This window comes from Chiloscyllium punctatum, chromosome 39, assembly GCF_047496795.1.
Source record: "Chiloscyllium punctatum isolate Juve2018m chromosome 39, sChiPun1.3, whole genome shotgun sequence".
Classification (NCBI taxonomy): Eukaryota; Metazoa; Chordata; class Chondrichthyes; order Orectolobiformes; family Hemiscylliidae; genus Chiloscyllium; species Chiloscyllium punctatum.
This window is the reverse complement of record NC_092777.1, coordinates 33,164,022-33,190,180: the sequence shown is the minus strand read 5'-3', so window position 1 is coordinate 33,190,180 and position 26,159 is coordinate 33,164,022. Positions and strand designations below refer to the sequence as shown.

The window sequence follows — 26,159 nt, the reverse complement described above, 5'->3', positions numbered from 1 at the left end:
TGTCCTCCTGGGACCCTCCTGCTACGCCAAGCTCTAATTGGAGAAGTTGTTTCAGGGACCTAGTGGAGGTCACAGAAATCTCCTGGCCAGTGGTTTTGATTTTGAGTGATTAGCATCTGGATGCTAGGTATGTGAGCCTGGGTGAGGACCCTTTTATTGGACCACCTTTGTTGCCACCAGATTTGGAAGTTCCTAAAAGTGCCTTTTTTAAGGCTTGGTTTAGTAAAAACTTGTTGTGAACTTGTTTTGAATATAATGTTGAGGTACATTCAAAATATAATGAAAATTTTTCAAGCACAGGTTTCATTTTACTATATAACAACCTTTGATTATCTTGCACTCCACTACAACATGCAAACTAAAATGCTCATTGCAAAAATTGATTCATATGAAAAGTAAGTAGAACATGATTGGATCAGGACTGCAAACTCCACTCCTTTTTCTCTGTTATTTCCAGCCTCCACCCTCTATTTCCTGTTGAGGAGACTATATATGTTCTCAGTTCCTGTTTGTTCTAAGTGCGTACATATCAGACAAACTTACAAAGCTTGGATTTCAAATTTTGCCAGCAACTTTTTAAAAAAATTTAGTATCTTCTTCATCAAGGATGTGGTTAAACTCTAGCACTTGGGGTCTCTACAAGTGTCTGACTATACGCTGCAGTCAAGAAAAACATTAGATGGAACTCACCGACTGGGAATGGGAAACCTCCTGATGTTTTCAAAGGAAAAGGTAACTTTGACATATTCTTTCCTTCAGTTTCTTATCATAGTTCAGAATGCTGATAAATTAATGAGAGTAGTGTAGGGGGATGGTGAAGGGGTGCTGTTCTTGCATAAATGTGTTCAACCAGCTGCATTCTGTTGCAATAAATATCTATCTATTCACCTGCTAATTTCTGTGATTATCATTAAAACATCATCTAAGTACACCACTGAACTAAAAAAATTGTTAGAATCTGAAAAAGCATTGCACTGTAGAGACAATAATATTTCAAAATTCCCTGAATTTAATCCATTAAATATGAATGTTTTTGTTTAATGTGTCACATTGAAGCATAGTTTTAGACCATAGAGAATAGGCTCCGACAATGAAGTGGAGAAAGTTGTGTGCTGGGTTAGTATTACTTTCGCTATCAGGTCCTATATTTTAATCCAGCTTGGTCTGAAGGGACGAGAACATCATCTCTCTGCCTGCAATCATTCTAAATGTGAAGAAATCCCGATTTAAGACATTTAGGTACGCAGGAGTTGGTGTATTGGAAACTGCTCTTGTTTTCATTGCAGTCAGGATGCGTTTGTTCCAGCAGCAATCAGTCGATGAATTCCTAGCACAAAGCAACCCATGAATTACCACAAATTGACACACAATATTTGTTAGTTATGCACAGAAAGGACCTTGCACGTATTATAAAAACCAAATAATGACCTATTAGTGAGTGCCCATCCTAGATGAGTATATTACATGTGCTCTGCCCGAAGGCAGGTCCTTGTCTCATTGTCTGTAGCTGCTACACCCTGAGCTGTTTTTGTCCATGGTGGATTGCTATTGCCTTCTACTCTGAGAGAGAGGGCATGGAGGGAAGTCAACCTACCCTATTGGTGTTGCATCAGAACTACCATTTAGCCAACCAACCAATCGAGTTATCAGCAGAAATGGCAACATTTCTGCGCAGTGTATATTGTAGCAGATCAGTAATTAGTTGATTTAAAGATTGGTTGCATCGAGTCTCAAGAGGTCAAGGTCATTCTCCACACTGACAATCCTCATCTTAGGATGAAAATGCTTCTGTTGTACTAGAAAACAGAATAAGAATGTTCTCTTCTGTCCAATATATAGTTCTGTTTAGTTGGAATGTCATGTCATGAATGTACAGGCCACTTTTGTTGTATTGAGTACAGTCTGGTTGCCCTGAGGAGTTCAAAACTAGATGGTATAATTTCAAAATGAGAGAAGCAAGTTCAAAAGGGACCTGAGGGGTAACCTTTTTATGCACAGGATGGTTTTTGTATGGAATGAACTACCAGAAGAAGTGGTAGATACAGGTACAGTTACAATAATTAAAAGACTTTTGGTCAGGTATATGAATAGGAAAGGTTTAGAAGGATATAGGTGAAATGCAGGCAGATGAAACTAGTTTAGTTTGGAAAGCTTGGTCAGCTGTATAACCATATCTCTCATTATAAATTATTTTCAATATAATTTTGTGAAAGAAGCCAATGACTATAAGCAGGAGTGATTACAACAATATTTCAATAATTGATGTATTAACCCCATTCATTGGAACAATATTTCCAGCAAACACTAGAGGAATCTATTTTAAACATTAACTCAAAAAGTGAGGATATGGGCTGTTTTAAAGTCCATGTTAATTATTTCATGAAATGTTGGCGTATTTCTGCACAGGTGCTGAATCTTGAGATAATTTGGAAAGCTATTGAGAATTGTTCCTATTCTGTCTCTCAGAGACCCTGACTGCGACTCTATGAACACAAGATCAGAGAGAGTTTTCTCAGTGATGAATTGTATATAGTTAAAGCTAAATTATTGAACTCAATTAGACCAAGAAAGGGCCTTTGGAGAGGCTGCTGAAGATATACTTTGATTGTGCAAAGCACAAGTTATTAATATATCAAGATACTGGATCTATCAGTTAGATAATCATCATATAAAGTAAACAGATGCTAAGGTTTCATGTGAATGTAACCAGAGACATGTCTGAGGCGCCTTGTTTTATTTCTACAGTGCACTGTGGTGGCTAATGATAATCTGGTTTCTTATATGATCTTATTCTGTGTGACTAAAGAGGAAACAGTTTATTTGTCAAATCAAAATAAATGTTTGTGTTGTTATTGGAAGCAAAAGCAATTGCATGAAAATGCATGCTATCTCCATTATCCATGGTTTGTTGGTAGCGCCATCACTTCAAAATCAAAATTTCAGATTCCACTCAGCAGATTTCTGTATAAAACTTAGTACTCTTCTGAGGAGGATGTCATTTTGTTGATGGTATCCTTTGGCTAAGATGCTAAATCAAGATTCCATTCATTCTTTCAAATGGACATTAATCTTTCCATGACACTCTTTCAAAGAAGATGAGGAAGGTTATTCTTGGTGTTCTAGCTACCTCAATAAACAGTACTAAGATAATATTTCAGGGATATCCCTGTTTGTGAGAACTTAATACGTGCAAATTGACTCTCAACACTTCCCATATTGTAACAGTGATTACACTTCCAAAGTATTTCATTGTCTGTGATCATGAGAAGCCCTGTATAAACATGAGCCTACATTTCTTAATTTTCTTTCAATGTAGCAATAGATTTTTAATGTTCTGACAGAAGAGTTTTATGGCATTAGCATCAATATCTTTGTTGACCAAGTTTGTGCCAAATGGGCTTTGGGCTCTACTTATCCTCTACTGTCAATCACAACACAGACATCTAATGTTTTACTTATCTCTAAAGCTTTGGGAGTTCAGTTAGTGTGAGTGTGATAATGTGAATGGCTGACTTCTATTGATAGCATGCCTTCGCTGCCAGAATACATCAGGATAGGGAGTTTGCAGCTGAGGTTTACATGAGATCATGAGGTTTACCAATCTGTTTAAACATGTTATCACACACCTCTGGGCGGGTAGAACTTGAACCCAAACCTTACAAAATAGGTGACAGGTTTAGATAGAGGATCTGGATCAGTGTCGGTTTGGAGGGCTGGAGGGCCTGTTCCTGTGCTGTAATTTTTTTGTTCTCTTTGTTCTTCTTGTTCAGACATTGGGACACTATCTTTCTGCCACAAGACACTTTTGGCTACGCTGTGATGTATGCACTGGCAGCCTTCCAACCTGATGCTGAAGTTACTTGTAGATGACTAATATTGAAGTGGTAGAGTTAGGTAAATGTGATATGAAAATCAAGTTGAAGTCAATGGAAATAATCTGAGAGATGTAAAATGGGTGCTGATGCACAGCCTTCCATTTTGTCTTTTCATACAAAATTAAAAACTGTCAATTGGAGTACTGTGTCTGGTCATTGTTCTGGTCACCCTGTTACAGGAAGGACATTATTAAACTGGAGAGGGTTCAGAAAATATTTACCAGGATGTTGCCAGGAATGAATGGTTTGAGATATAAAAATAAACTGGAAAGACTGTAACTTTTTTCACTGGAGCATAGAAAGTTGAGGGTGACCTGAGGGGTTTGTAAATTCACGAAGGCAATGAGTAAGGTGAATAGCAAGATTCTTTTCCCTAGGATGGGGGAGTTCAAAACTAGGGGGCATATTTTTAAGGTGAGAGAAGAAAGCTTTAAAAAAGAAGTGAGGGGCAACTTTTTTTTTTACACAGAGGGTGGTTCGTGTGAGAATGAACTGTCAGAGAAAGTGGGGGATGCAGGTACAGTTACAATGTTTGGATATGCACATGAACCGGAAAGGTTTGGGGGGAATATGGGCAAAGTGCAATTAGGTGGGACTAGTTTAGTTTAGGAACATGGTCAGCGTGGACTGGTTGGACCAAAGGGCCTGCTTCCACGCTGTTTGACTGTATGATTCTATTTGTCCTTTCAATTTCATGTTCACAAACTATACCTATATTAGGTATGAATTCAGAAAAGCAGACAGTCATTGGGGTATAATATATACATTATAATGTAGAATTTTGCAGAGATGGTGCATTAGTTTCCATGTTTACAGGGAAGTGATGAACAATAGGTTTTAAATATGCTCGCTCCATGTTTACAGCTTTAGCTTCCATCATCAGATTGTATCATTGTGTCATAGAAAGACCTCTTCACCTGTGGTTATTCCCATTGTACAACAGTTAGTGCTGTGACCAGTCAGCCTTTGTATCTTTATCAAAAATAATGCTAAACTGCGACAAGATATGGGTGTTGTAGCACTTGCCTGGAAAGTATTGCCAATGGTCACAGAACAGCAAGACATCAGAGCAGTAAAACCCTTTGTGGTGACAAAGGTGATAAGTCTTTTGTTATTGACTCAGCTGGGGTTCATGGAGAACACAAAAAATCCTTTGGAAAGTAGGGTATCTGAGACATGGTTGATATTAGTGAACACTAGCTTGTTTAATTTTCCAAATGCCTCCAGCTTCAAACTGAAATATCCATGATGGATAGAAATCCAGAGCAGTGGTTATTGAATCTACCACAGGCAAAGCAGTGACAGCTGGGTTTGAGAGCTGCAGGGCCCTGCTATTGTATATTGTATATTGTAATGTTGCACATTGAGAAAATCTCCGGTTCCTCTTTCATCATCCTCACTGAGTTCAGATAGCTCCATTTTAACCTGTTGACCCCATGATTAGGATTAGGCTCCCTGCAAGTGGCTCTCCTCTTTCAAGTCTGAAAAACTTGTTGCGCCATCTGAAAGCAAAAGGTACCGTGGATATTCAGACAGTGGCTGCTCAGACCTATATGCATAAAGTTGTGACACATTGGTAGTTATTTGAGTAGGTGGCTGAATTACAGACTTCTAGAATGGTTACAATACTGAAAAGAAGCTATTTAGCCCATCATGTCCATGCTAGCTCTCTGCAAGAGATTTGTCTACTGCCATTCTCCCAAAGCTTGATTTTATCCTGAAAGAGAATGTGATCTTCTGTATGACATCTTGCCTTTATACTGATGTTGAACATCCCTTCAATATCTGTTTGCAAACAGATCATGAAATTGTTTTGAAAATTGCTGCTAGATTTGGTTCACCAACAAGGAGAATCCAGCCAAGACAAATTGGAAAGTTACAGCCCAAGGTGTAGTCAAAACAGGCATAGGGAGATTTATTCTGGGTTGGAGGACCTCAGCCAAGGTACGTTCTGCTGCACTGGTTTCTGAAGTAACAGTGCTCTCCATAGTGGTCTATGATCTTGATCAGTCAGTCCTGCATAAGTATGAGTTCTCAATGCCTTTGTAGGTGCCCCTTTGTGTACAGGATGTATGGAACACTGAATAATTGATTCTGAACTAACAAATTATGTTTGTTGAGCAGGTACTGTGTGGTTCAAGTTCTTGGGTTCTGTAGCAAAAGGAGATTTTTTTACCAGCCCTCCCAGATGAGGAAGAAACTTGTTGGTCTGGACAGTGTTGCCAATGGAGGTCTGTTTGCACTTGAGACAATTTAAAAATGTTGCCTTACAAGGTACAAGTTTGTTGCATTTAGCTTCCAAGGTGTGGTATTCAGAGGGAACATGATTAGGATATTGGCAACTATTCATTTACTTTCCCAAATGTAGAAACTTTTTCAGCAAGTTACATTTCTTCCATTTTCATGAGCGCTTTCTCTTCCTCAAACTTGTTCTGTACTTCAGCCAATGGTCTTCCTCACAGTTCAGTAACTAACTTTGTGGATGAATTTATGTGTGCTGGTTCCTGCTAATGCTGGAGGAAGGTAAGTAGTGGCAAATGCTCATTGTTGTCATTCAAGAATGAGGTGAACTCAGGGTTACAGCTTACTGTCATAGGTCTTCATGTGACTATTAAGTTAATTGTTGAACCACAGATCATTGTGTGCATTGGCCAGAACATCCCATGACATAGTGGGATCCAGACCGCTAGATTTATTTCCTTTCTTTCCTTCGCTACCATTGTTCTGCCTCATCATTAAAATATTATGACTCAAAGCATGGTGCAGCCTGATGGACAAGTTGCAGCAAGCTCCTCCCAGCCATTAGTGTCAATGCTGCCATTTTCCTGGAAAAGCTTCAGTATGACTTTAATACAGTTGCTTTGTATTTTCCTTGAATATTAGCCATTTGTGAGTGAGGAGATGGTTTTTGTCCATTCAGATACAGGGTGATTCTTGCATAATTCAAGATGGCGAATGGACATTTATGTAGACCTAGATTTAGGACCATAATGTCAGTTGTGACATGCCATATAAATGAGATATGCACCGAATTGGGATAGAAACACCAAACATTATTATCTAGGTGCTAAGTGTGATCAGCATTTATCAGTATTTCTGCAAAGTTAACTTCTGCAGTTTGATTAATTGGGATTATCAAATTTCAATCCAACTTCGCAATTTCACATCAAAGCAGTGCATATTAAACCGAATTGTAATTTTGGATAGGAAACTACACAATCCAAATAACAAAAGTGCACAGTTCTTAGAACATATTATATCCATGAAAAAGGAAGTTTCTTCATAACTTCCTCATGGAACAAAGGACACTTCTTCTTTCCATCAAGCAGGAGCACTCAACAGGCTCTGCAGTATACAAAAGCAGAAGTAGATATGTGTACAAAACATGTATTATAGCTGATTCCTTTTTGCTATTTTACTTCAACTAGTAATGTTGATTTGGATGTTTTCACATGTTACCACCACCAGGAGGGGTGTTCATGTTAATCATCATCTATAGGACAGAGTTCTGTTACACAATTCTCATGGAGAAAAAGGTGCAAAGGTGTTTCACAAAAACATAGTTAGAAAGCGAGAGTTATCAACAAGTCTTTAATCTACAAAGTGAATTTTGAATAGGGTTTAAATGAGAGTAGGGAAATGAGAGTTAGCAAGGCAATTGCAGGGTGTGTGGCAGCTGAAACTATTGCCACTTACCTTGGACTGAAAGGAAGGGTAAATGAAGGTATAGTCAGAAAAATGGAGTGTTTTGGTGAGTGGGCTACGTGTCGTTGCTCACCAAGAGGGTAAGGAGAAGGCTATAAAAACATTGAAAGATGAAGATGAGAATTTTAAACTGAATGATTGAGAACCAAAGTAAACGAGTCCTGTTGGGAGGAGGGGTGAGGGAGGGTTTGCAGTGCAAGAATGAGTTTGTTTAGGTGGCATAAAATATGATTGGTGGAATTTGGGGTGAATTGAACATATCGCGCACAATGGATGAAATGATAAATTAGTTGGATAGAATCTTTAAGAAATGATTGGATACATATGATGGATACCATATGAGGGCAATTTGATTGAGTTGAACATTAAGTGAAAGACATGTAAGGGGAATAATCCATATGAAAGATTGAGGAGGATGAAGAGGGAAACTGCGGCACACTATCGGAGGATGTCGTCAGAGGATGTCATGTTTAATGTGTTGTGCCAAGAATAGAAACCCATCTGAGAAAAGACAGACATAGTGTCACAGGAATTGGCATGGATTTAAGGGAATGACAAAATCTTCAATGGTTTCAGGGTGAAAAGAGAAGGCTAGGGATCTGTATTCCCTCAGATTTCTCCAGCCACTGCTTGGATTTCCAGGGTCCGTGCACAATTGCATTTGCAGAAACTGCATGTGAATGTGTCAGCACGCTGACCATCAGCTGAGTTACCGCACAGCTTTGAGGGAACATTGATTGTGATGGGGCAGTATGTTTTACCGATAATGGTACTATTAGTCTGTTTTAAGTGAAAGTGATTGATATTTTAAAAGAGGAGAGAATGGTACCTGAGGAAAAAAAAATTACAAGGGTCATAAAAGGAAGTTGATTGATAGAAAGCTGAAAGTTAGAGAAATGAGAGTTTGAAATGCCTTGCATGACAATATGTTTCTGGAGGAAGAATTCAGAAGAATAGGGGGAAATCTGATTGAAGTACATAAAATACAAAAGGGGATTGATAAGGTGAATATGGAACAGAAGTCACACAATGTGGGACAATCAAGAACAAGAGGTCAGACATATAAGGTGAGAGGAAGTTGGTTGAAAACTGAGATGAGGAGAAGCTACTTCCCTCAGAGGGTTGTGAATCTGTGGGACTCATTGTCCCAGAGGATAGTGGAGGCAGAATCAATCAACAAATTCCACGCAAAAAAGATATGTTTCGAATGAAAAGTGATATTAAGGGCTATAGGAAGCAAGCAGGAAAGTGGAGTTGAGACCAGGGTAAGATCAACCATGCTGCAAATGTGTTGCTGGAAAAGCACAGCAGGTCAGGCAGCATCCAAGTAACAGGAGAATCGATGTTTCGGGCATGAGCCCTTCTTCAGGAATGACAATATGTTTTGGGCTCATGCCTGAAACGTCGATTCTCCTGTTCCTTGGATGCTGCCTGACCTGCTGTGCTTTTCCAGCAACACATTTTCAGCCCTGATCTCCAGCATCTGCAGTCCTCACTTTCTCCTCTAAGATCAACCATGATCATGTTAAATGGCAGAGCAGGCTTGAAGGATTGAATTCCCTACTCTCACTCTGAATTCCTATGTTCCTGAATGAAGTTGGGATGCCAAGGGGTTATCTGATTGAAGCCAGAAGAATAGGGTTTGTGAGATAAGAGTATCAAGGAGATGGTTATCGCTGTAGATTTATAAAGATTACATACAGAGAGTGATTAAGGGAGGAATAAACATATTAGTGTAAAATCATTGACTGCATTCAAGCTTTCCATGTTTCCAACTTGCTCACACCACTACCAGGAATTTTTTTCCTGTATCTGCACTCCTTTACCCTGCTTGGTTTTCAAGCACATATCCCAGACAAAAAAAGCTGGAGCCAGCTGTATATCCCTGCCATCCAGACAGCCTGGGGAAAATAATGAGATCTTCTTTGAAGATGTATATGTCCCAAATGTCCTGCTCCTGTTGGGTGCCCACACAAGAAAGGTTCAGCTTATCATTTTCTTATTCTTCCTGATTTTATTTTACCTTTGGGCTTTTATTTTTTTTTTCATAGCTCTGGGAATGAAAGCATTGTTGTGACATTATAAAATGGAAACCACTCATCAACTTCAAAGGTATATGAAATTCTTCATTACAAAAAAGTTAATTTACAGAATTCCACCAAATAACCCTGTTCCATCTTATTACTATTTTGGTAAATTGATGAAACCCATTTTGTGTTACCGTGTTACTTATACTCCCTGCCATTTCCACAGCTGCTATTCCTTTCCTATCCACAGTTCTCTCTTTTCGGCCCTGTAGTCTCTGCCTCCAATTCCCACATGGCCTGCCATAAGGAGGTAGTCTCCATGAAGCAGATAGTCTTCCATTATGGCAGGGACTATCTTGCCATTGAACAAGTGCCTGTGGCCTTTCGCAATAGCCCCTAGTTGGGGTTAAAATTACTCAAATCTGCTTTCAGCTTCATGGAAGCCTGCACCCTAGTTTACCAGAGGCTAGAATCTATGCGAATGACAAGATGGTGTTGGAACTACGTCCACATGCAAACCCACCCCCCCAAAACTATTTGATCAACCTCCACTTTGCTTCCATTCTCTTGCAGGCCTTTATTAGTGCAGACTATGTGACATAACACCATTATTTTGAATTTAAATTGGAAAATACTGAGTAAATTAAATGATTTGCTAGCCTAGAAAACCAACCATTAATAATAAAAGTAGAGGGCAAAATGTGAGCTGTTTATTAAGGTGGATTCATATGATATTGCATTGACATTGAGTGCAAATCGAATAATTACTACAAAACAATGATGATTTTCATCAGGGAGTAAATGTGACTCCACTCCATTCTAATGTCAGTTCAAGCTCTGCCCTGGATTCAGGCTGTATTTACTCTATCGTTATAGCATCAAGACTACCCTCAGTTAAACCTCAATGTTTGAGGATCTGCTTGTAATCTGCTATTTACTCCAACTTGCTTTTCTTTTCGGACATAATGATATTTCTTTCTTGTTTCTGTTGCTTATGCTGCAACAATAACCTGAAAACATATTGAGTGATGTTGCACCAGAATCTTAACAAGAGAATCGATTTATTTCAAAGAATAATCTATAAAACAAATCACCGTCCTCCATAAAATATTCCACAATTATGTACGGAGATCCAAGAAAAATAAAAGAAATATAGGGCTATATTTGTGAAAATTTGAATTAATTTGCAGTAAAATTGCATTCTTTGACTGCGCTAACATGATAAGTCAGTGTAAGAATGTGGTTTGAATATATAATTTAAAGTATTTTTACAGATTGTTATCATATTACTGGATTGTACCTTCAAATTGTTCAACTGCATCATCATATCAAAGCATCTTTCACACATATTTAAACATAGGCTGTTGCTCCATAGCAAAATGTTCCTTCAGACTTAATGAAATTAGATTAACACATCATAGAATCATGCAGTACAGAAGAGGCCCTTCAATCCATTGAGTCTGTACTATGCACAAGACCCATATTCCCACACTATGCCCATAGTCTTGAATGTATGATTGAATAACATTTATAATTTTAATACTGTTTATTAAGAAATATGGTTGCTGGATTCTTTTTAAAACCTAATGTAGATAAGGTGTATAGTTGCACATCTTTGTAAAAAACAATTTTTCTGTTATGTTGTGACCAGTGGAGTGCTTTCCTCTGTTCTTGGTTCTAACCATATAAATTGGAGTTAATCAAATAGGCTAAAGTCTGACCTCCATGAGAAGAAGTTCAGGAGGAACAATTATAAACATTTTATAAGATATGTTTGAAATGGATACTTAGAATATTTATGTATGAACATTGCTGATGAGAATTTTTACTGCCAACGCAACCAGTGAAATGCAAATCTTCTTGCACATCGTTTGAATTGTAAACTTATCTCTCAGTTACCTTTCATTCTGTTTAACATTTTGTTCAGAGAAAGTGGCTTGTCTTGGTATTATTTTGGTTAATCTTTGTGAATACTGGTATACCATTTCTGAAAAATGTGCCCAAATCTATGTGCAGTACTTCAAACGGGGTCTGACCATTGAACTCTATGTAAATGAATTACACGTTCCTTCACTTGTTTTTCCTCAATGAGATTGGAATACAGCCAAATTTTCAACATTACATTTTGATTATATTTTGTACATGTGTATGAGTTTTTAATGATTTGTGTACATGGACATCTAAATCTTTTTGTTCCTTACTGTTTCTGATACCTCACCTTTAAGAATATGTTGTGATTTGTTTTTCTTTCATATTAAGCCAATGATCTCAAGCTTCCACACAGTGTAATTCTGTTACCAAAGATTTGACATGTTGGTTAATGAAATAACTCCACAGAGGCTGGTATCCAATCATCAAGTCACCCTTTATTCACACAGGAACAGTCCTTGATTTTAGTACTGCCTCTTCAGAGTAAGCTCTCAGAGTATTTCTCTCAAGTTTTCCTAGCCTCTCCTTACAGTTCATACTCTCTAATCCAGGTAGTATCCTAGTAAACCTCTTCTGTACCCTCTCCACAGTCTCCACATCCTTCCTGTAATCTGGCGACCAGAATTGAACACAATATTCGAAGTATGGCCTAACCAATGTCTTATAAATTTGGAACATGGCATCCTGACTTTTGTACTCAGTGACTTAACCAATAAAAGCATGTATGCCATACACATTCTTCACCACCTTATCTACTTGCATGCCCACATTCAAGGCGCTATGGACTTAGGGTCATAGAGTCATAGAGATGTACAGCATGGAAACAGACCCTTCGGTGACTTGAACCTTAAGATCCCTCTGTGCGTTAATGCTGTTCAGGGTCCTGCCATTAACTGTGTACTTTTCTTTACATTTGATTTCCCAAAATACATCACCTCACACCTAGCCAGACTAAACTCCAGCTGCCATTTCTCCACCCATATCTGCAACCATATCTATATCCCGTTGTATCCTTTTACAACCTTCTATACTCTCCACAACTCCACGATCTTTGTATCTGCAAATTTACTAACCTACCCATCTACATTTTCACCGAAGTCATTTATATGCATCACAAACAGCAGAGGTCCCAGTACAGATCTCTGCAGAACACCACTAGTCACCCATCATCAGCCTGAAAAATACCCTTCCACCGCTACCCTCTGTACTTACAGGTATTTAATTAGAATTGCACTTAGGCAGCCATTTTCTAATTGAAAAATGTTGAGCCAGTCAAGGTGACTCTCTCACAATCAATTTCACCCAATCAAACTTGGGCCCGAGCCTTTTATCACAAGCACTGATAATTGAACCAGCAGCTTCTCATACGAGACTCTAACTGAATTTATACCGTTAATCTGTAGATGTTCCCCAGTTTAGGTTCTTAGCCTAGCCAAGGTCTTGCACAAGCTTAAGGGTTGGAGGTAAGTGAAAATTTTGTTAAAAATTGGTCCTGCCATCACTGAAACAGCAGCACCAATACTGACCTCTATTCAAACCAAGTGACCATTTAACCAGACACCTATTTTTATTGATTCTACTTTGGATATTGCATGGCAAATTAAGTTTTCCAAACCAGTTGTAGGTGGGCTTTTGAATAGCACGTCAGAATTATAGGCAGATTGGGGTCATAATATTCCTTGATGAAATTCATCAACTCTTGAAAGGTTTTAGTATGGGGTGTCTCAGGAACGTTAGGCTCCTAATAACTGAAAAAGCTGTGGTCCACAAGCTGTCAGGAGAATTACCTGTTGCTTTTCGTCTGTCCCAATAGCATTTGACCAGAAAACTTAACACAGTCTTGCTACATCTTTGACGGCAGGATCAAACAAGTCAAACTTCTTAAACAACAGCATGATGTAAGATTGTGCTTTACTCTTGTCACTGACACACACACACACACACATACTCACACGTATCTGTCAGCCAGGGCTCCCTGGTTGAGGCTGTTAATCAGATTTCATATTCTATGAGGTCTATTTGGGTGACCTCATTACAATCACTACACTTAATCCATCTTAGCTCTTTGTAATTTTCATCTTGCATTTATACACTTCACTGTGATTATAAAGAAAAAAATTATAAGGGAATGATCCACCATCCATGATTAACTAAAGAAGTTAGGGAAAACATCAAACTGAAGGAAAAAGCATATCATTCCACAAAGGTGAGTGGACAGACTATAAAATGGCACCTAGAAGGAAAAAAAACAGAAAAATGATCAAATGAGACATCTGACCTGCCTTGTATCTTTCAAAATGTAAGTCCAGTATGACCAATACATTGATTTTCAAATATTCTAAGTTTTTTTCTTAACTTATTTCTTCCTTCTGAGCAAAGAATGACTAAAAGGTTAATTAGGAGAATAAATAGGGAATATGAGAGAGTATCAGAAGCTAGCCAGAAATATAAAAACAGCAAGAATTTTTACAAGTATATGAAAAGGTGAAGAAGATGCAAGCTGTTGCTAAAAATGTTGAAGTGAACATATGAGGAAGTGAGCATCTTAATCCTTTAAATCCTTCCCCACATCCTGTCACATGATGTGCTGCAGCACAGGAATGATTCAATAGCTCGGTAATAGCTGATCAAGTTGACTGAGTCATGAATGGACTATTTTCTCGACTGTGGATCGGTATCAAAGCTCTGCAGGCAAGCGATGTTCAGTCATGTATGTACATGAACAGTACACAACTAATCTGCAGAGGAGCCTACATATCCTCATCATTGTGGAAAGGAAGCCCCTGGGCATTGGCATCAAAGGCAAGGTTGAAGCATATGCAACGTCTTCAGCCAGAGATGCTAAATGGGTGATTAATCTCTACCTCTTTCTGAAGTCCCCTCATGGATGTCAGCCTTCAGCTAATTTGATTGACTCCAATTGCTTTGGTTATAACCAAGGCTGAAGGAAAGCACCAACATTCCAGTTCCACAGTTTGGCTAATGGATTTTCTTTAAGACCCATGGATAAAGTGTAGGCTTTTCCAAATCCATAGCTCTGATGTTCTGGCACGTGAGGTCAAGTAACCAAGCATGTATGGCTGTCTCTGAAATCTTGCAGACAGTTTTCTCAGGAAATACAACCTTGAAATTTCTTTCAAATATTCTGTCAAAAGAATAAATAAGCTTCACCTTGAACCCAATTATGGTAGCCTGCTCCTAGCCAGCTATCCTTCAATTGAAAAAAAACCCTAGAAATTTCTGGAGAAACTCAGCAGGTCACCAAACATGAATCATCAATTCTGCTTTCTTCCCATTGATGCTGCATGTTTGGTGACCTGCTGAGTTTCTCCAACAATTTCTGATTTTGTTTCAAATCTCCAACACCTGCAGCTCTTTGTTATATTTCCTCCAATTGAGTTAGTTCTTAGCAGGCTTTCCACTAACTGAATCAAATAAAATAAGAGTGTCTCCAAGTTAGTTACTATTCAAAATAGCTCCAGTGGGGTATACAGTAATCAGAGCAATTATCCTTAATGATGTGATTTCTAGAAAGTCTTGTTTGATAAAAGTCATCAATATCCACACTGAACATTCAGGTAAATCTGCAAGGCTTGAAATAGATTCCCTTTTTCAAAATTGAAGTCCACCCTAAGAATATTCAGAAGTGTCTGAATGCACTGGATGTAGCTAAGCTTGCAAGGTCTGACAGAATTCCAGCAGTGGTGCTAAAGACCTTTCTTCCAAACTCAGCCGTTCCTCTCGGCAAGCTGATTCAGTGCAGAACCCACAGAAGCCAGACAAATCCACCCTGACCATTTACTATCCACTCAATCAATTAAATCATGCGATTTGTGATCTAACTCCATGTGCTCACATTTTCCAAAATCTCTTACTACCTTTAGTCACAATGAATCTGTTTCCCTCATGTCAAGGTAGAATTTGACTAATCATAGTGTTAAGCATCCCTAGCGAAAGTTAAATCAATGTTAATCAAGGTGAAACTCACCACTATCTGATTCATACCCAGCACAAAGGAAGATAGTTGGGGCCAACAGCAGTTCTCAGGGTAGTTCTTGGCCCAGCTACCTTCAACCACTTCATAAATTATTTCCCTTTCATCATAAATCCGCAACTGTTTGTCGATGATCATACAGTATTTTGTTACATTTGCAACTCCTCAGATACTGAAACAATCTAAGCCTGCATTAACAATATCTTCTCAACACTCAGACTTTGACCAATGACATCCATGCCACATAATTGCAAGACAATGAGCATCTCCCACAAAAAAGAATCTACACACTTTCATTTAATATAACAACACTAAGATTGCTGAAACCTCTATTATCAACATTTTGGAGCCATCAGTGGCCAGAAACACATACCAAAGCATAGCTATCTTGCTTTGTCCTAGGTATGACATCAGACAGAAATGAGTTTCAGGAGAAAGTGAGGACTGCAGTTGCTGGAGATCAGAGTCAACAGCATGGCGCTGGAAATGCATAGCAGGTCAGGCAGCATCCGAGGAGCAGGCAAATTGATGTTTCGAGCAGAAGCTCTTCATCAGGAAAAGCTTGATAAAGGGCTTATGCCTGAAATGTCGGCCCTCCTGCTCCTTGGATGCTGCCTGACTTGTGCTTTTCCAGCACCCCATGCTCAGAGATGAGTTTCATGCTGATTAACATTGAGTTAAATTTTACAAAGGATGGTTAACATTACGAATACTCACATTCTCCCTGGATGCGAAGGGAAGCAGATTTATTGCAGATCAAAGGTCAGATGTTCTTTGGTGAATAGCTCAACTCCTAACTACTTAAAGCCTGTCCAGTATCTACAGGGCAGGTACAATGGATTGCTTTCCAATTGCCTGAATGAGTACAGTTCCATCAACAATTGGGAATCTTGATAACACCCAGTATAAAGCCACCTCCTGGACTGGCGTACCATCCATCATCTTATCGTGTATTTTCTCCACCATCAACATGCAACTCATCAAGACTCCTTTGACAGCACCATTGAAACTGCATGCTTGGACTCTTAGATGGATCAGGTACAGCAAAGGTTTGGGATCACCACCAACTGTACAATTCCCTTCAAGGCACTCACCTGACTTGGAAAGATTTCATCATTTCTGCATTATTGAGGACTCAAAATGCTGGAGCAACCACCTTGACTGCACACGGACTCCATTAAATCAAGAAAATCACCTAGCACCACCTTCTTTAGGGACCAGCAATAAATGCTGGCCTTGTCAATGATGGCCACCACTCGTACGTGACTAAAAATAATTTGCCTGACAGTAATTTGCCTGACAGGCGGCACGGTGGCACAGTGGTTAGCACTGCTGCCTCACAGGCGCCAGAGACCCGGGTTCAATTCCCGCCTCAGGCGACTGACTGTGTGGAGTTTGCACGTTCTCCCCGTGTCTGCGTGGGTTTCCTCCGGGTGCTCCGGTTTCCTCCCACAGTCCAAAGATGTGCAGGTCAGGTGAATTGGCCATGCTAAATTGCCCGTAGTGTTAGGTAAGGGGTAAGTGTAGGGGTATGGGTGGGTTGCGCTTCGGCGGGGCGGTGTGGACTTGTTGGGCCGAAGGGCCTGTTTCCACACTGTAAGTAATCTAATCTAATCTAAATTGGTGTCACCAGACAGGATAAGAAAAGATAAAATTTTCGATAGAAAAGTTCAAAAGATAAATTAAAATGAACTTTTAAAAAGCCAATTGGGCTATATCTTATCTTTACTAGACAGGTGCTAATCATGATCAATGTTGTTTTGCTGTTTGCAACTCACATTGTAATTTTGGATGTTTAACATAAACGCCACATGAAGGAAATAGACTGTAGTCATTTTGAGGAAATTATTACAAATCCTCCAAACAAAGGACAAACCAATATGTCACGATTGTGGTAATGGTCAGCAACATCTGCAATGAGTCAATTGATTGCTAAACATTGTCATGTGCTTTGACCTTTATATCTGAATCTTCAGTGCTGTCTGTTACTGGAAACCATGTAAACATCCAGTCACATTGAAAATGAAATACAGTGGCCAACTTAGATTCATTTTGGATATTTGTGTTCATACGTATTGTATGAGGAATATGACTGAAACTCCTGTCATGGAAGTGTGTCAGAGTTTTTTTTAATATTTAAGTTTTATTGTCATGTGTACTCACGTACAAGGTATAAGAGTAGAGTGAAAAGTGTATAATGTCACCACACAAGGTGTCATCTTAAGTACAAAATGGCTAGGTCCAAAATTTTAGTTACAGAAATAGAAGAGTACAAGGATAAGCTTTTCATGGGAAAAGTGAGAACTTATGATCTTATGGCGATTAAGATCATCACAGAATGCAAGCTCAGCTGAGTTAGAAACATCATCCTCTGTATGTGAAACGCACACAGCAAGGATTACATATAAACGAGCAACAAGCCACAGACAGGGTCATCTGTTCTCAAGTTGTGCCGCGATCAGGTGATGTAGAAGGATTTGTGCTGTCAGCACAATTAGAGACTATTACTTTAAACTCAACATATTCCTTCTGTGAATAAAATAAATAAATCAAATTATTCAGTAATTTAAATTGATTCACTTCAAATAAATAGGAACAGTGAGTAGTTGGTTCAGAGATAATGAAATATTGCATGAATTGTTCTGTACAGGCAGAGGTGAAGATTTACGGGCAAATCGAATGCAAAATAACCCCTATATTCTGTCAAGTTCATGAAAGAATTGTTATAGCATTTATCTCAGATAATAACAAGGGAGCTTCCCAATAGGTTACTTTTGAAACATTTAACCATTTTGATCAACTATGACTTTTAATTTTGCACTATCCATTTCTTATAGTTTTGAATTTTTATGTTTAAAAAGTGGGCAATATTGACATTATCTGGGCTTTTTCTCTTTATTCTTTCATGGGATCTGGGTGTCACCGACAAAGCCAATATTTGTTGTTCATCTCTAATTGCCCCTGAACTTAATGGTTTGCTAGGCCATTTCTAGGGCCATTAAGAGTCAATCACATTGTTGTGGATATGAAGTCACATGTAGGATGACAGATTTCCTTCCCCAGAGGACACGGATTTACGACAGCCAATGATCATGACTCCATTGCTGAAGCTGCCTTTCAACTCCAGATTTATGAATTGACTTTAAATTTCACCACCTACTGTGGTGTGATTTGAACCCAGGTCCTCAGATGTTTAGCCTGGATCTCAGATTACTAGTCCAGTGAAATTACCATAACAATACTATCTCCCCAAGGACATTAAGGCTTTATTTTGAAAGAAAGATAAATTATCATCAGCGAAGATACAGTATGAGCACTGTGAGATCAATAAGTCAGCAATCCTTCTAGACCAATGTTCCTAATCAAGTCATCAACATTTTTGTGTTTAAATAGTGTTGTTAAAATTGTCTTGTCTGAATAGTCCAAATCACAAATTTCTAACATTGATCAACATTTGTTTTGCAAATATTTGGTTTTTAAAAGGGGTCATTCTGATAATGAAAGTACCTGATCTCACTGAGGAAATGATAAAATAGAAGTTACACTAGTCTTGTGGGCATTGCACATGCTGCTTGGATTTGTAGTTGCCTATATGATGATGACATTTCATTTTGATCCCAGCATACAACTGTGTTAAATGCAGAATTTTTCAAGAATTTCAATTCTATAATTGCAACTGTTTTGTGGTGCATTTCCTCATTATGGGGTAAGTTTAGTGAAGTCTGATTAGAAATTCTTTAATTGATTTTTTTATTGCAGCTCTAAACTTGTGGAAATTAAATAAGTGATTTGTAATATCCTGATTGGAAATTTCTGTGTGATGCTCACCTTAAGATCAAATGTGTAAAAACGTCAGTCCTTCTCTTTATTAATCAGTCATGGCTTTGTAATACCACTGCCATCCCCAGATCAGCAGGTACCTTTCAGATGATCCTGAAAAATGGAGACAAGAATATGATCAAAAAATATGGAGTTGCCTTCCAGGAAAGTCTACTATATGGGTGATGGAGTCACTGGGTCCAGTGGTGCCCTCCTTGTCAATTACATCACAAGACTGAAAGGGTTAAAATGCTCTTCAACATAAACAAAATAAAACTTCAACATCTATTAAAATTAAAAAAAATTCCGTTTTGTCCCCTTGTAAAGAAACCACAAAAATTCTATGAAAAATGTAGGGGAATTTATTTTCTTCACATTTGCTAATACAATTTTAAAAATGTATTTTACCAAAATATTAAGTTTTCCTACAGTAGTTTCTAAAAGAGACCCACTTTATCAATAAATAGTCTAAAAATACAGCAACTCCATGCACCTTGTGTGTTTGAATGGTGAACACTGGGCAAGGTAATGCTGTAGTGAAGAATTTGGGGCAACAAGGCAATTTGGACAATAACGCTTGGTTCTGGTGGCTTGACACTGTACATACAATCAATAGAACTTGGTGTCAAATTTAATCTTTCATAACCACAAGCTCTGATTACATTTGCTACAATTATGTCCTTCTACCTATTGTGGATAAATTTGTATCAAGTTATTTAATGTAATTTTACAATAATATTTATTTTGGTCAAGTTCAGATATGTAACTGGCATCTAGAATTGGATGATTTTTCTCTGTTGCTGCCACTGTCCTCATGTTGAAAGGAAGTTGGAAAATATATATAAATAGTAATGCAATCATGTATTGCAAGCTAATTCATTATTTGAATGGCTGCTGTTGCTTCTATTCATCTTCTCCTATTACATATCATGCATGATTAAAGAGCTTTTGTAAAACTGAAAAGGAAGAGTAGTTTTGGTTCTAAATTTTTCAGTTAGTGCTAATACAAGCAATCTACCCACTCCTAACTGCAGATTGAACAGCAGTGTTGTATAATTCAAGTGGGTAAACCTAACCAAAAAAAGGTGTGTACTTTCACAAAGGTGACACAATTACTTTTTTTAAAGAATTCATTCCAATGATGTGAGTGTCGCAGGCTAGGCCAGCATTTATTACCCAGAGGGCAGTTGAGAGCCAAACACATCGCTGCGGGTCTTCAGTGACATGCTGACCAGACAAGGTAAGGGCAAAAGTTTGCTTCCCTAAAGGGCACTAGTGAATCACATGGACTTTTCCTGACAATCAACAACTGTTTCATGGGTCTTCACTGGACTCTTAATTCCAGAACTTTATTGAATTAAAATTCCATCATCACCCATGGTGAGATTCAGACTTGGGACCACAGACAATCACCTGGGGAGGTGAAGGCCAAGTGGTATTATCACCGGACTGTTAATCAAGGTATTCAGGTAATGCTCTGGGGACCCGAGTTCAAATCCTGCCATGGCAAATGGTAGAATTTGAGTTCAAATTCAACTTTTAAAAATCTGGAAATAAGAGTCTAATAATAACGGTTAACCCATTGCTGATTGTCATAAAAAAACCATCTCTAGTCCACTAATGCCCTTAGGGAAAGAAGCTGCTAGCCTGGGTCTGACCAACATGTGACTCCAGACCCACAGCAGTAAGGTTAACTCTTAACTGCTTTCTGGTAAATTCGTAATGGGCACTTAACACTGGCCTAGCCAGAGACACCTGCAGCTTGCGAATGAATTAATTTTTAAAAATTACCTGGGTCTCTGGAATATCAGTCCAGTGGCAATGCCTCCCTTTTTGTATAATGAAACAAAAGCATAGTTCAGAACCAGGAGATCCGAAATAAAAACAGTAGATGTTGGAGAAACTCAACTACTATTCTTGAGAGAGAAGAGAAGTCATGTTGGACTCACAATATTTTCATTCTGTTTCTCTTTCAGTGTAGTCACCATAGGTTTTTGTTTATTCTTGTACGTGATGTGGATGTTACTGGCAAGGCCACCATTTCTTCTCCCGCTCTAATCACTCTTGATCGGAGTGGTTTGCAAGGCCGAGTTCAGAGGGTAGTAAAGACTCAGTCACATTGCTGACAGTCTATAGGCCAGCCCAAGTGAGGATGGCAGGTTTCCTTCCCAAGTGAATCAGATAGTTTATTTAAAACAAAAGACAATAAGGATTTGCACAGTTGCCTTTCGGCTAGCTTTTGTTAATTTCAGATTCTTATTGAACTCATCTGCCATGGTGGAATGATTAACCCACTTCCCCAGAGCATTACTAGACCAGAGATATTACCAATATGCCAATATCTCCTCCTATGTTGCTCCAGAACCTTCTCTTTTTAAAAACCAAAAGAGCTGTGTATGCAGTAAATCAGAAGCAAAAACAGAAATTGCTGGAAAAACTGAGCAGATCTGGCAGCATTTGTGGAGAGAAATCAGAGTTAACATTTTGGGTCAAGTGACTCTTCCTCAGAACACTATCTGCTTGTTCTAACTAACTTATCCATGCACAAATGAAGAAATAAACTCTGGTGAGGCAAATGGTGGGTTGACCCATGTGACTTTCTATTTGGACATTGTGTGCCCAGCACCATGACATCATATGCCTGTTGACTGTGCGACACATCACTTCCTGACTTTAGTGGCACTATTTGGGATGATGAAATTGAGGAAACTTCAAGAAAACCCTCTTTAATATGAGAAAGTCACTTTGAAAAACTGAGTCTACTGAAGTGGGAGATGAGTTTTAAATTGAAGTTCTTGTATTGTAAGTATTTCCAAGAAAGGCTGTCAATGATCTTTATTAGTATTCCAGACTCGAGAGGGCATCTCTGTTTAATTGAACCAATGAGCCAGTAATGGCATCTATAAATTTTCCTTCTATTTTAAGGCGATGATATAAAATGCAGCATACCTCCTGTACAGAGGATCGCATCCATCATGCCCTGGAGAGATGTCTACATGGATTGGATAGAACTGTCTCCTCTAATTGGAAGGGTGAGTCATTTTGTTTCAAATTATTTTCTTGTATAATTTATTCATACTTCTGAATCTCTGCTTTATTGCCTGTGTTATTTCAGTAAGCATCTTTAACAGCTTAGATGAAAGGTTTGAATGTGACGGTGGAGATTGTTGCCAGTAATTAGCATTTATCCTCCTTTTCAATTAAAACATCATACCCTGTGAAACTGGTATCTTTGAAACTCAGAAATCAGTTTCTCAATGGCTAAGAAGCATAGACTCATTGCACTACTGAACTTCTCAAAATCATAAACATGTACACCCCTGTGTCCCACCAGATTCAGACAGTTTTGATCTTAGATAGCAAATGCTAAGGGCCAAATGCAAGTTTAGTGTTTATAACAGGAATCAGTCTATTGGATACAACCCTTGCTACAATATATCAGACTCCAGATTTAATGCACAGAAATGATTTCATTATTGCTTCATATTGAAACTTGCTGATGAGATTTAGACGCACAGCAAAATACTGTAACATCCTGAAATGTTCCTACATCCCGTTTTGTAGTTGGCAGTGTAGCAATCATGAAGTCATTCATGAAAATTTACCATGAGGTAGTTTTTCCAAAATATTTCTAATATAGAGTCATACAACCATAAAAGGATTTCATTCAGCCTATCGTGCTTTTATCAATACTTTAGCAGCTGTCCATTATAATCTCACACTGCAGCATTTTGGCCATAACCCTGCAAATTACGAACGCAAAAGATTAAGATTTATACCCTTAAACTCCCGTACTTAGCTCAAGTTCCAGAGTTTCACTCTCTGCAGCTTGCACACCATGCTGGGAGCACCGAAGGCCTTATTTTTATACATTAGGCCTACCTTGCTTCAAGAACCTATCCAATAGCGTTTGGGGAGTTCCTGTGGAATCTACTTTTACCACCCTTTTGAGTAGTGCATTTCAGATCTCATCTCCTGTATGAAAAGAAAATCTCTCTATATCCCCTTTAGCTCTTTTGTCAATTATGTTAAATCTTAGACCTCAGGTTGTCAACCCACTTGCCAAAGAAAAGCATTTGCCCTGATGTGCTTGATTAGAGCCCTTCTTAATTTTAAATACATCTTCTCAATCTTTTAATTTCCCTTTAATGAGGAGGACAATTCCACCTTTGTCCACCTCTCTTGATAACCAAAGTTCATTATATCATGTGTCATTCTTCTTAAACCTCCCCAATACATGCTCCAATGCTTAAATATCTTTCTTAACATGTAGTACCCAAGATTCTGCACAACACCTGAGCTGAGGCTTAACTAGTTATTTGTAAGGTTAAACTTGGCTTATGTTCTCTTTGCATTTACTGTCCCTCTTTGTAAGGTCAAGTGTCCTGAACACACCTTTCCAGTTCCTCAACTCCAAATGGTTAGGTTCAATATTTGAACCCTTGAGTTATATGCTTTGATTGGCCAGTGAATACATTTTGTGTTATTGCGAAATAGGGAACTTCAAAATAATATGATAAAAATTATTGTTAAGAGGAGAATGCTGATGTTACTAGTGCTTGCTATCCATTCCTGAACAGGTGGCCAATGTACTATTCAAAACATTTTTATTTGCATATATAAGTTTGGAGAACAATAACATCATCCTGTATCAATACTGCCTCACACCCTTCCTTGTCTCCCATTTTCCTATTCCTCATGAATATACATTGTAGCCAGAAACATTTAATCCCGATCCTCGTTCATGTTTACACAAAATCTCTGTTATCTGCTTGAGCCCTTCGAATAGGTTTGAAACCACAAACTACTAACTCAAGTATGAGTGTGACCACTGAGTCAAGGTTGATTTCTGGCAAACTTTTAAAATTTGAATGTTCAGATTTTGGTCTTGAGTGGCATGTGGTAAGCACACTTGCTGTTTTTAGTAAAGTTTAAAAAAAGTTTGATTGGTCCATAAGCATATCGGGCTCTTGTGCAAATGAATTTGAAAAATTTTACGATATAAAAACACTAATAATGGCAAGTTATTGCAAATAGGAATCACTGCATACGATTTTTACAATGACTTTGCATTTTTTCATTGATAAATGGGCTAATATATCATTCTTTAAACTGGCCTAAAGGGAATTTGTAAAAAATAATACTTGTCATATTATAATTAATAATGTTTTAACAATCATAATCTATATAGGCTTCAGCATTACCCCTTCTCTGAATTTTTGCACATGCAAATTTACGTATGCAAATAATATGTTTGTTTTTAGTCATTTGTATGGGAAAGCATAGTGAATACAAGTAATGGCAGCACTGTAACTCAGTGGTTAACACAGTTGCCTCATAGTGTCAGGGACCCAGGTTTAATTCCAGCCCCGGGTGATCTGGCTTCCCCCCAAAGTCCAAGGATGTGCAGGTTAGGTATATTGGCTGCGCTAAATTGCTCCAGAGTGTCCAGGATAGTGTAGGTTAGAAGGATTAGCCATGGTAAGTGCAATGTTATTGTGTAGGGCTAGGTCTGGATGGGATGCTCTTCAAAGGGTTGGTACAGACTTGATGGATCAAATGACCTTTTTCCACACTGTATGGATTCTATGATTCAAGACAGTAATTTCCATAATAATATTTTGAAATACCCCATTTCACGCAGTTATAAGAAATACCTACTGGCTTTTCAAAGATGTATATTTCTCTTAACGATTAAAATTTGTTTGCGATTTCTCTAAAATTGAAGAAACCCACACTTTAACATAATTTTAATTTGGATGTTGGGAATCTGAAGAAATTGCTGGAAATGTTCAATGCCTTTGATGTATCTGTGGAGGAGAAAGCAAAGATATAAGTCTGATGAAAGGCCATTGTTTAGGATAAGTTACAGTTATTGATTTCCAAATGAGCTTCACCCTTTTTGTCTCAAAGCGAGGTTTAAATATAAACCTTTAACAAAGCCACATTACCATTGTCCACATTTAATTCACATCCGAGAGCAGCTATACTGTGACACCAATAATGGCAGGAAGGAAATGGGTTCACAACTTATCTGACCATATGAGTCTGAAGAGCTTCAATCTCGTTTCAGCTTGTAAAAGTTTAAACAAATACAATTTGAGCTGTTTATCATAGGTTAAGTTTTAAGAAATGAAAGTAGACAATACTCTCAGTTATGATTCTGTTTTTATTGTCAATCTCACTACAGTGGCCTAGAATTGAATTACTCTGAGAACATTTTTCATTTAGATTTGGAGTATTTCAAATACCAAGCATGGTGTAAAGGAATTTTGCTTACCCTCCTTTTACCTTGATCAAATAATTATGAGATGAAAGTTGGATTTGGATTAAAATTCATTTGTACCGTGTTCTGTTGAAAGCATTATCCAATGTAGGAATGCAGGAACATGAAGCTTTCTTTACATAGATTAATGTGAATAAAACCGAGTATTGTGTCCAAGTTTTAGAAATTTAGTTGAATCATTGATTTGGATTCGACTTCTTGATTTCACAGCAATCAATATGTTGTAAAAATCTTGTACAATAGTCTTGAAGTCTTAATTTGAATCCCCATATGCTGAGGGTTGGATCTTGTGCTTAACTTCATGAGTAAGTAAGAAAAACTTGCGTTTAAGTAATATATTTCTGGATATCAGGATGATCCAGTGCTTTACAATCAATGAAATCATTTCAAATCATCGTGCTGAACTTTACCAGGAAACGGCTATATAATTTTTGCTGAGTTTCATGGGTTTCCTCAGTGAGCGTAATCGGGTTTTCTTATGCTTTGCCCAAAAATCTGCACATCACCTATGCAAAATGCCTTTA

At 38.1% G+C, this 26,159-nt stretch overlaps 1 protein-coding gene across 2 annotated transcripts in view; it reads left to right on the top strand.

Annotated features, from left to right (window-relative positions):
* The first annotated feature begins 540 nt into the window (after positions 1–540).
* Positions 541–26,159, top strand: part of pik3r5 (phosphoinositide-3-kinase, regulatory subunit 5) — a 112,683-nt gene continuing 87,064 nt past the window's right edge. For both annotated transcript variants that reach the window (XR_011954821.1, XM_072558424.1), the window contains exons 1-2: positions 541–732; positions 22,275–22,381. Coding sequence is in view for 1 of the 2 variants with exons in the window: in XM_072558424.1 (XP_072414525.1) it covers positions 22,288–22,381 (94 nt within the window). In the remaining variant the exon portion in view is untranslated. The remainder of the gene's footprint in view (positions 733–22,274; positions 22,382–26,159) is intronic.